This window comes from Hippocampus comes, unplaced genomic scaffold, assembly GCF_001891065.2.
Source record: "Hippocampus comes isolate QL1 unplaced genomic scaffold, H_comes_QL1_v1.1 scaffold17, whole genome shotgun sequence".
NCBI classification, from domain to species: Eukaryota; Metazoa; Chordata; class Actinopteri; order Syngnathiformes; family Syngnathidae; genus Hippocampus; species Hippocampus comes.
This window is the reverse complement of record NW_017805002.1, coordinates 2,869,162-2,881,298: the sequence shown is the minus strand read 5'-3', so window position 1 is coordinate 2,881,298 and position 12,137 is coordinate 2,869,162. Positions and strand designations below refer to the sequence as shown.

Here is a 12,137-nt window from a genome sequence, read left to right as displayed (position 1 = left end):
CCTTCCTGAAGGTGGACCCCGAGCTTGTGGTGACAGTGCTGGGTGACCTGGAGCAGCTGCTCTTCAGCCAGATGTTAGGTGAGTGAAGCAGGGTCAGGTTCAAGGAAATATTAGGGTGCTTCGGTAGTGCAGTGCTTCACATTGCTAACTTTTGTGCTGTTTGGATCGATTTGACCAGAGAAACTCTGCAAATTGACACGCGACAGGCTAAGTGGTAGAAAACGGATGGGGGTTGTTTCCGTTGATGGTAGTGTAGTGGTTCACATAGCTGACTGTTGTACAACTTTGATCGATTTTGATCACCATAGTTGTGTGCCTGATCAGGGACTTGTTCAAGGTGTAGTTGCCCAGTTAGTTGAAATGGGTCCACCTTGCCCACTGAGCATGATTAGCGACAGAAAAAGGACGGAGGGAGCTTTCATCATTTGTCGCGTACTTTTGTCGTGATTTACAGGATTGATTTGTTTGATCTGATTTCTGTACTTCTGCAGTTGGCTAACGTTTTGTCCAAGATGTAGATGCCTAGATTCAACTTGGTTAAACTCTAGTGCACCCGCAACCCTGAACAGAAAAAAATGCCGAAAATGGATGGAGGGAGCTTTGGCCACTAGTAATTTAGTGGTTTACATGGCTGAATTTTGTGCAGCTGAGCTAAGTCTGATCACTGCGGTTCTGCAATTGACTAGTGGCGGGTTGTACCTAAGCCAGCTGGGATAGACTCCAGCTGTACTAATCGTTTACAGTCAACTCTGCCAACCTGTTCAGGAGGTAGTCCACCTCTCACCCTAAGTCAGCTGGCGTAGGCTCACCTTGAGTGGCATGAAAATTTAATAGATAGTGTGGTCGTGGAGTGGTTCACCTAGCTGATTCCCCCTCAGGATCAACTCGGCCAACCAGTCAAGGATGTTGTCTGCCTTTGACCTCAGGTCAGCTGGAATAGGCTCCTAGATTGAAAAATGGAAGAATGGGAGGATGAAGATACTTCAAACCACCGCCCCACTCGTGCGAGCCTTAACGAATCCTCAATAGGCCGCTCCCCGCCCAAACAGGCACCACTCGGCACCTGCTCGCACCGCACAGCCTCGACAAATTCTGTTCGCATCACAAAATCGTCTCACACATTCCCTCATAAAATGAATTGTTTTCCAGAGAGACGTTTTCATTGGTAGCGATAGCGGTCATGTGCTGTGCTGCATTGTTCTTCCTCTCCCACAGCGAGTGACTGTGAGTGTGACAAACGTGCGTTTTCCGATCAACATAATTGCGAGGGGAAACACAAAAGCACCCGAGGGCGCAGCGGTGATGATGAGTACCAGCAGCCTGATCTCTCCTGTCAAAGCCTCCTGTTTGCTGCTCCCCAAACCAGAAAAAAAAATGCATAGACCGGTGTGCCATATTGAATAGATTTTCGAGGCGCAGACGCACATTTCACCTCCTCTTGGCTCCATTCCTGTGTTCGTGTGCTGACAGATGGTTAGCACCCTGTGTGCAAATGGCAGACAGATGATGGGGTCTTCTCTTTTGGTGGATAGAGGTCACTTTTATCAGTAGAGTGGGATTGATCACGGATTCCGAAAATCTTTTGTTCTTTTGCAGGCCCCCCTAATGCTCAGTTTTGATTGACGCTGTCAGAGAGGTAATTGAACAATTTGCTTGTGGTTGTATGAACCGCACGACATCATCCTGAGAGCTTGCTCTAATATTCCAGTGACCTTATTTCGCGACATTAATCGAAGCGAGCGACTGCGGGTCAGCATGATGCAGAGTAGTTCCACACCACCGCAAACTGCAGTCATAGTGTTATCTTTGCAACAGCAAGAATGTCCTGCTGCATATCAGGTAGTGAGGATGAAATACATGGATAACATGGTACTGTAAATAAAATCATTAGTTGTGGTATTGATGAGCGCATGTTCCCGGTTACATCGCAATGAATACATTTGAGCTGATTAAACATATTACACATGCTTCGTTAACCCATCTGCATGCCTATCAGGCATATTAGTTGCTGATAAAGAAGCATACATCACAGGTATAGTGCCTTGCAAAAGTATTCACCCCCTTGGCTTTATAACCTATTTTGTTACATCGCAGCCTCTAATTTGAATTTTATTTGATGGACCTGCACAAAATAGTCTGTTTCCAAGAGAAATAAGAAACATAATTTAATATATTTTTTAATTAAAAAAAAAATTAACACATGTGCAAGCTGTATTTATTTACCCCCTTTGTTATGAATCACGTAATAAGCTCTGATGCAACCAGTTACCTTCAAAAGGCACATCAGTGGTGAAATGAAGTCCTCTTGTGTGCAAGTGTTACATGAGCTGTCACATACCTTATCTGAAAGGTCCCAAAGTGTGTAAAACAAAAGCAAGAGGCACCGCTAACCAAACACAGCTATGAAGAACAAGGAAATGTCAGCCTTGAGTCAGGGTTGGGTTAAAAAAAAAAAAAAAAAAAAAAAAAAGAAAATCTAAATTTGTGGATGATCCTCAAGAGCACCATCAAGTCCATCATCATCAAATGGAAATAATCCAGGACCACAACAAACCTGCCAAGAGACGGTTGGTGAGTACATTTGCAGATCAGGCAGTTGGACATTAATCAGAGAGGCAGCACAGAGATGAAACAAAAACAAAACAAAACACTGGAGGAGATGCAGAGTTCAACAACAGAGGCTGGAGTATCTGTCCATTAGGACCACAATAAGCTATGCATTCCATTCCATTCTTTTTTTTTTACTTTCAGCTAAAAATAAGAAGACATGTTTTGAATGAGCAAACACGGCATATGAGAGACTCCCGAAAGGTATGGAGGAAAGTACTCTCTTCAGATAGGAGTGAAATGGATCTTTTCGACCATCAAGGAAAACATTGTCTGTGCATCATCTTCAGAACACCATCCTCACAGTAAAACATACTGTGGGGATGTTTTCCAACAGCAGTCACAAGGAAACTCGTCAGCGGAGAGAGAGAGAGAGAGAGAGAGAGAGAGAGAGAGAGAGAGAGAGAGAGAGAGAGAGAGAGAGAGAGAGAGAGAGAGAGAGAGACTCTCTAGAGGAGTGGTTCTTAACATGGGTTCGATCGAACCCTTGGGGTTCGGTGAATCAGTCTCAGGGGTTCGACGGAGCCTCTGCCATGAAGGTTAAGACACACCCGACTCAACATGTCAATTAGTTGTGACACGCCCGCCTGGCCATCAGTGGCTGCAGGTGATCACATGACATGACTTGTCCAATCACTGCTGCGGGAAATTTAGTTTGCTCAGTAATCAAAGTGTGACTGTCGTGATCGTACGTCATGCACGGTTCATTTTGTGCACAATTAAAAACAACTTATACTTCTTTCTTGAAATTTTATTTAGTTTTTTTCCAGTTTCATATATGCGTTTCCTGTGTTGAATTTCTAAACAAAACAAAACAAAAAAAAAAAACCTTTCTATTTTTCTCTAATGAAGGGTTCGATGAATGTGCATATGAACTGGTTGGGTTCAGTACCTCTAACAAGGTTAGGAACCACTGCTCAAGAGTCAAACAAAGTGTGGGGGGTGAATACTTTTGCAAAGCGCTGTATGTGTGGAATTCTATTACCTGGATCCAATTACATTGTTTTATTTATAGCAACTGCTAAATGTCTGGATATTGCAGGATGAATGGGAAGTTCTATTGGACATTATGAATGCGTTTGTACTGCAGAGAAACTGTTGGAAGTGTGTTTTTTGTTTGTTTGTTTTTTTGGTAGCTTCATTGTCGTTTCGTAGGTTTGTGCGATATGATCAATGAACAGTTTTTTTTAAAAGACAATTTAAAAGTTGCATCGACACAGATTCCAGGTCATAAAAGGGAGACAGTTAAATTGGCACTCACATAAAAACTAGAAATAGAGGGCAGCATGGCGGGGCTGTGTGTTGACCTAACATTTCATCGTAATGATATGTGATCGGCCATGCAAGAGTTTCTCAAATGTCGCAATATCCCCCAAGACTTATGCCGAGAGAAAGGAAGACGGGCATGGAGTCAGTGGTGCTGCCTGCGACGATAGAAGGGATCACATACTTAACTTGCTGGCATTTTAAGGAAACCGCTGTCCGCAGAGTAGAAGTATTTATTTGTTTGTTTATTTATTTATTTATTTTGCGGGGTGTAGATGTAAGTTTCCGACCTGGTGACCATCCCAAAACTAGGTTGTGATCCTAATGTGGCACATCTACCAAACAGGAAAGTAATCACAGGACTGGTTCGACTTATTTGAGCGAACAGCATTCCTCACTACGTCCTCCCTACGTTCTGTATACGCCGCACATCTGCAGTGTGTACAGGAGAAAAGCCATCGCTTCTGTCTTTTTTTTTTTTCAAACCATAAATCAATGCTCCTGTCAAGTGCTTCCTTGAGATCTCTCTGATCTAACTCTTTGCTTCTTGAAAATTGAATGCGAGTTGTTACAAGGTGCTCGTTTCAAATCTCAAATTCTTTTTTTTTTTGTGTCGCACTTCGGTTGCATCTTTCATTTACAGGAATTTCCCTGTTGTCATCCACTTAAGAAGGAACACGCTTTCCTTGAGCCGTATGCGGCTATCATTGCGATGTGATAGCCATGATCAGGAAATTTAATCATCTCCAGTAGTATAAGCCAGTGTACTAAGAGGTTAAATGTATTACTTTTCACAAAACTTACCGAGCATCGTATTTGCTTTTTTAAATCGATTCACAGATCCCGAGTCGCAGAGGAAGCGCACGGTACAAAACGTCCTCGACCTTCGCCAGAATTTAGAAGACACCATGTTGAGTCTACGGGGCTCTCAGCAAAGCCACAGGTGAGCACAACACCAACAAAAGTAACCGTCACACAAGTAGAAGCAGAACTTCACTTTATTAAAAGTAATGAAACAGCCTCAGATCAAGTGGCAACAACAACATAACACTCTTCCTTCTGGGATAGTGCCAAGAATGATTGTGTTCCAGACTGTTGTAGTCCAACGCACTCTGGCTGCTGCTCGAAAGTGGCTCTGAATCTTCACCCCAGCCAACTAATCATCTTATGGGCAGAGACACTCGGTGTCGGGGGGAGCTGGTTATCTTCGGAATTTGCTCCACTGTTTTCTTAAAAAAGGCATTGGTTGTTTAATTTCATACCATTCAGACACAACTGTACGTATACAAGCAATAAAAAAAGTAACATTCCCATACTACAGTAAAGCCTTTAACTCTGATGATGGAAAATTGATGCATGCCTCTCTCCAAACTGGAGCAGGTCAGTTCAATTCCTCTGCTGATAAATTATCCAACAAGGACGACTAAAAATACTCCAATGGTCGTCGTCGTCATAGTATTTATTGAGGTAACTCAGTGCCTATAGTTATGTCATGAATAGCGCACTCACACAAGATGTTCCCATTCTTGCTGAGACTACTTTTCAACCCCTTGACCCATTTACAAGAAGAACACTTTACACAGCACAGAGAAATCGGCATTTTTCCACTCCGGATGCATAGTTCAAGTTGACCATCTGAAGTCAAATGCCCCAAAACAGAAATGGAAGCGTACCTAATGCAGTGTCTTCTGCAATTGCGTGTCCACAGCTGTGCGGACAGCAGCAACGTGGGCTACGACAGTGATGACACCAATGCTCGCAGTATGTCCAGCCTGTCCAACCGTTCCTCGCCGCTGTCCTGGCGTCACGGGCAAGCCAGCCCTCGCCTCCAGGCGGGCGACGCCCCGTCCTCCGCGGCGGGGGGTTACCAGGGTTCCAAGACGCTCACCCAGTACGTCGCCCAAACCATGCCGGCTCGCTGCTCGGGTAGGCTGAGCGGGACATCACGTGTGGATCTTCTGGACGACGGAGACCTCAAGTCCGGCTGCTTGAGCGATAGTGACCTTCTGGGGAAGAACCTCCCGGATGATGATGACAACCTCACTAATGGGTAAGTAGCATGGATGTATAGGATGTGCTGTTTCCGTGGCAACAGGCATCCTTGTTTCCAGTGGTGACTGCAAATGCCCTTTTTGGTGTCTATTGGCACATTTCAACCACAGCAATGATCTTTTTTACAATTTGCAGCTATGCCACAAACTGTACAGTAATCCCAAAATAATACACAGTCATATAATATCAAAGTTCTCTTGCAACATTTCCCTCATAAAAAAAAAGACTGGGGGGGGGGGTGATAAGACTTGCAATATCGGTGATGCTGTTTTCATCACTGAATAAAACTCCGCTTTACAGTGTGTTTGGGATTTTGTCTTCTCTCCACCCTTTTTTTTTCCTTACCAACCTACATCACCATTCTGGTCTCATTCCATGCTGTCGGACTCTTATATTGCCTATCGACCACTGGGCCACCCCATTGTGAGGTCGAAATGCTAGTTTGTATTTTGATGTTCTCGTTAGGCACCACGGCGGTCAACTGGTTAGCACATCCGCCTCACAATGAAGAGGTGCGGGGTTCGATTCCAGCTGTGGCCTTCCAGTGTGGATTACTCCGGGTACTCCAGCATTCCCAAAACATGCGTGGCAGGTTAATGGAACACTCTCAATTGTCCCTGGGTGTGAGTGTGAGCGTGGATGGTTGTTCGTCTCTGTGTGCCCTGCGATTGGCTGGCAACCAGTTTAGGGTGTACCACGCCTACTGTCGGAAGACAGCTGGGATAGGCTCCAGCACGCCCGCGACCCTTGTGAGGAAAGCGGATTCGGAAATGGATGGATGGATGAATGGATTGTTCAGATTATAGCAGAGTTCAGTTGAAGTTGAGGCAAACTAAAAAGCAGCAAACGGCAGGTAATATCAAGGGAATCGTATTCTCACTGCCCTGTTTTTGCAGTAATTCAACAACATTGACATATATGACAGTGTCTTCTTGCAAATATTGAACAATTCCGCTCTGTTCAATAGGCGGTGGCCGGCCACCCGCTTCCATCACTATTCTTGAAAATCAAAACACTCCTTTGTCAAAGTGCTCACAACGGGAGGTTTTATTTTTCCACCGTGGAGGCAATCTTAAAAACCCTCCAGGTTTTCCCTCAGTTATGCAACCAGACCAGAATAGATCTTTTGAGGTACACGAGTCGTTTTTGATCATTTTGGGCGTCAAGAACAGTTGACAGGAGAGGATTTAAAAAGGATGAAGATCGACAGCAACACTCTGAGAAGAGATGAGAAAGAAAATCAGGACGGTCCTCTGGTGTGGTTTCGGAGCTTTTTATCGTTGCTGGGCATGCGGATGGGATTTGAGCTCAGCCTCTTGAGTGTTTGGAAGGGAGGACTTACTGGAAAGTGCATTAAGGAAAGAGATGAAGATGGTTTTATATGGCTGGAAAGTGGAAAATTGAACATGCTCAAACGCATCAATGTAGAATTTATATTATTAAAAAATGTCATACCACTGAAGACGCCCTCCTTTTTATAAGTAGGATGCAATATTTTCACTCATCATTTGATTTCAGTATGGCGCCACGTGCAAAGGCCTTGACAGAAGATCCTCACTAGTGTCATAAAGATCAGATGATGCCTTGGACAAAATATGGTCAAGCGGGACTCTGGAAAATGGTGTACAAAACAGTGCTTCTCTCAGTGCACAAAGCAAGGCCCACAAAAGAATGTTTGGATGAGATTGGTGTGGAAGAAGTCTATCAAACACTAGAACTTACAAATTCTCAGAAGCACACGCTTCAAAGTCTTGTGAAAGGTCTTACCACAAGAGTGGAAGCAGTCTTAGCTGCTAGACTAAATATTTTCTGTAGTCAAACATAATGTGATGAAAGTCCAGTCAAAGTGGATTCAACGATGATGTCATTGAAATTTTTACAGCCGGGCCCCAAACTTGTTTTCCCGCCCCAACGGACCCATTTCACGTAAAGCTGTACTTCGACGGAGCGGCACAGAAACAAAAACAAATGATTAAAAATAATCATCCATTATCGTCACTCCATCGTTATTACAGGCCATATCAAACTGTCATCAGTCAATCAGTCCATCGTGTTAATTTATCCGCATTTCCGTTATTGCTTCCATCACTAAATTTCACCAGTCTGTCTGTTATCAGTCTGTCAGGGCCCCCACCCTCACCAACTCCGCCCCCCCACATTATAAACTAAACAAACTTGGATAGTGAATCATGCCGTGACCTGTAAATAAGTCCTCCAAAATACCACTGAATCACTGCCAGTTCCTCTCCTATTGAAGATGCTTGTCAGAGGTCAGTTCGAGGCCACCTTGCCGCTAAGGCAGCACTCCTTTCGCCATTAGTGGTCACCGCCCCTCACCACATACACAATAAATGTGTGAGACGACGGCCTATTGCTCACTGCAAATGCATTGTGTAAAGGGCTTTATTTTGAACACAATAGCCGTAATTAGTGGGAGTCTTGAGATTTTTATTCTCTTCAATCGGCCACTTTTTCTCATCTTGTCTTCTATAGCACAGCATGTTGTAAGATAAAATATCATAGCCAGGGTTCCTGAAAAATTAAGGATGTCAAAGTCATTTTGTTCGCCATGAAAAGAAGAGGTGCGAGGGCTCATTCTTTGTTGCTCACAACACTAAGATGGGGATTGGAATTGTCGTCTGATGTATGAGGTCGGTGACAGACCACCAGTAACTGTGAGTACAAGACGACAATGGAAACAGCTGCTGCCTGGTTTTTAATGCCCTGGGGGAAGTTGTTCCATGCGCGCATATCACGGAATTGGCATGTCAGAGACCAACGCCAAGGTCAGCCCCCCCCCCCCCAAAAAAAAAATCGGTCCAAAAAAAAATAAATAATCACCGCGTTTTGCCCGCAATGTGTCAAGAAAATACCAGTCTCAGCTGGTAAAAGGCATCACTTGTGGGGGAAATAGTAGGCTCCAAAGACACGCCAAGGTATGAAAATAGTGGCTGCTGTTTTTACTTTTCACCTCTCTAATTTGCAAGGGTTTCTCGTCTGTAGCTCCATGGGTTTCTATTTATTTTCTGTATTACAAATCTGCTTTTCTACTCACACTTTAGAAATTCCACGCTACATTTTCAGTCCTACTGTACATCCACACTCACACTCACACACACACACACACACACACACACACACACACACACACACACACACACACACACACACACGCACACACTCCAAAACTCATTGAGAACCGTCGTGCACCAGCTCTTGAAAATATATCAGGCTGCTCCAATGTAACCATGACAACAAGCTAGAAATCATCAGTAAGACCCCCCTATCCCTTAGTGAGGCTTACTTCGGCACTTGTGATTAGCCTTTAATAATTTCAATATGATGATCTTAGTCATCACCTATGTAAGTCTGATAATAATGTTGAATGGCTTGAACTAATCTTTAAGTGGCACATATCTAATATTGACAGTACAAAGCTGTACTGTAATAGAACAAGCTCGATAATGTGTATAATGGATATTGATCAGCCACATTGCACAGGCATGTGTACGCCGCATCATCACTGCGACTTCGGTATCACTCATGTCATACAATACATCATTACTCTCTTACAGTATATCTCATCCAGCTACATGAGCAAAGCAGCAGCATCTATCTATACTATACTGGGCGACACTTTATTGATACTCTATCATACAATTACCATTTTGTTGTTGTAGCATAATGTACCATGCCATATTAAAAAAAAATGACGATCATATCGAACTATGGCCATCCAATATTGCATCATCATATAACATGCCATACACTTACATACCAAACTATATCATAACATACATAGAGTACCATAGAGTAAACATACCGTATCGCACCATACCTTGCAATTACTGGTAGCACCGCACATATCATCATCATCATCATCATCATCATCATACCATACAATTATCAGGCTGTATGCCATACCAAATCATGTAATACAAATTCCCAGAGATGGGCACTTAATCGTATTTTGCCGGTCCGTCCTCTGTCCCCAACCTAGGTACCCTTCCGTCATTGTCTCACCGTTTTTATTCGCAGGACCGTTCCATCCCAGCGACGGAATGCTCATCTCTGTCAATTACCACGCTATATTGAATCATACAATGACCATTTGGTATCAGATCATACCAAACCATATTATTCCAAACAATTAGCATACCGTACCATGCCAGACTATACTTTACTATAACATACCATACGTACTGTACCACACTGTATCATAAGGAATTTTACAGAAATGTGTTTAATGGGGTCATGGGCCATGTAGAACCTTCAAAAAAAGTTTTAAGTGTGTGTGTGTGTGTGTGTGTGTGTGTGTGTGTGTGTGTGTGTGTGTGTGTGTGTTTTGCTAGTAATTCTGTTTTTAAGACATTTACATTAGATAAGGCAAGAATTAAAATTTAATAAAGCAGTATTAGGAAGTCGGCATCCATGCATTGCTAATGGACACCATTCTATTTAAACTTTGAACAACAGTCTTGCCTGAGCCAACATTAAGTCTATAGCGTTGTGTGGCTCATTTGTACTGTAAATAAAAGCAGCATGAAGCTATCCACCATGAACGTACAGTGAAATACTGAGGAAGGTGACATAGGACATGTGGAGGTCTGGACAGTGTCTCCTGTGCGTACTATACATTAAGTACACCGCAGCATAGTGGCAGCAATGCAGTGAACACAAAGCAGACTGGTGCGGCAAGCAACAGACCCCAACAAGGCTCTGGATATGCTGCCATGGCAACCATCCTCCATTGACCCACTGATGGGGCTGCCTTGTGTGTCACTGTGATAACTGCTGAATTGTGTGTGTGTGTATGTGTGTGTGTGTGTGTGTGTGTGTGTGTGTGTGTGTGTGTGTGTGTGTGGTCTCAGGGTAAACTGATACAGAGTGACATTTATCCAATGTCTTCGATATCCAGCCTAAGGTCCATGTACTAGTATGCCCTTAGTCTTCGCTAGTAAGACAATTGAGTGTAACGATGACGAGGGGACATGAGAAGAACTGTCTTACTTGTATTTTTTTTTTTTTTTTTTACAGCACGAGTGCTACTTTTGGCCTGCTAGTACTCGTACAGACCTAAAATGGATATCCTTTATATCAAATATATGGTCAGTCGGGTTTCCATAAAACCGTTGGTGGCTGTATTCAATATTAATAGTGCATAAATGCTGAAGCAAATTAAACATCCTCGTCAGGTAGCTTAACGTCCATGTACTAGTGCGCTATTTGTCTTCACTAGTGGGACAACTTTGGCTTAATAGGACAACTAAATCTTACTAGTGAGGCAAAACTGCGCACAAGGTGACAATTAGAATCTACTAGAATTCCTCATAACGCGATACATTTCTCCCAGTTAACATCAGCACTTCACTAGCAGCACGAGTATAAATACTCTTTCCAGAGTGACTGCTGCCACTATTGGAGGCATGCATTTTTCCTTCCTTTTTTTTAAGTGCATGTTATTCCTTCTTGCTTAAAAGCACTGCTTTAAGATGCTTCCCTGGCAATGTCATCTCCATGGCAACAGAGATAAGGCTGAGTACATGCGCTCAACACTTTGGCACGTATCGTATGACACTCCAAACGGCCTCGCTGGTGGAAACTAAATGCGTACCAACGAAAGACATTCTGGACTTAATGAAGGGTTTTGCTGCAGTCATCCCATCCCGGATTTATGGTCCCTGCAGTCTGCACTCAATTTCCCTTTTCCTGGCTCGGGTCGGACCTTTTTTTAGAGCCTCGTGACTGTTGAAGCTTCACATGCTTTTGACCTCAATTGTGTCCCTGCTCTGATCACACGTGAGTCCTTCAAGGGCTTTGGTCGTTATTTTGCTCAAGATCATTTAGAAGTACATAATTTAGGCTTTTCTTTCTTTTTGGGTTTCCTCTGTTTCTCTATTTTGTGTCTACCTGCATTTTGTACGAAAGACCAAAATTATTAAGCTCCAAAGTTTCTGTGTCGTCAGTCATTGTCAAAGTTTTGGTCGACGACATTTTTACCAGTCATTATTTTTTTCATTTCCATTTGACACCTTCCTCCCTAAAGTAAAGACCGTTGTTATGTATTTACGTGTTAACATGCCGAACAAAAAATTTAAATGCAACACTTTTGATTTGCTCCCATTTTTTCATGGGCTGAACCCAGCAATCTGAGACGTTCCATAAATAGAAATGGCTTATTTCTTTCAAATATTGTCCATAAATCTATTTCA

The 12,137-nt window shown here is 43.2% G+C and overlaps 1 protein-coding gene across 1 annotated transcript in view; it reads left to right on the top strand.

Annotated features, from left to right (window-relative positions):
- Positions 1–12,137, top strand: part of LOC109508028 (neuron navigator 1-like) — a 61,389-nt gene that overhangs the window by 17,643 nt on the left and 31,609 nt on the right. Inside the window, 3 exon segments of the mRNA XM_019857827.1 lie at positions 1–78; positions 4,714–4,816; positions 5,582–5,923. The exon segment at positions 1–78 is cut by the window's left edge and continues 630 nt beyond it. Coding sequence (XP_019713386.1) covers positions 1–78; positions 4,714–4,816; positions 5,582–5,923 — 523 coding nt within the window.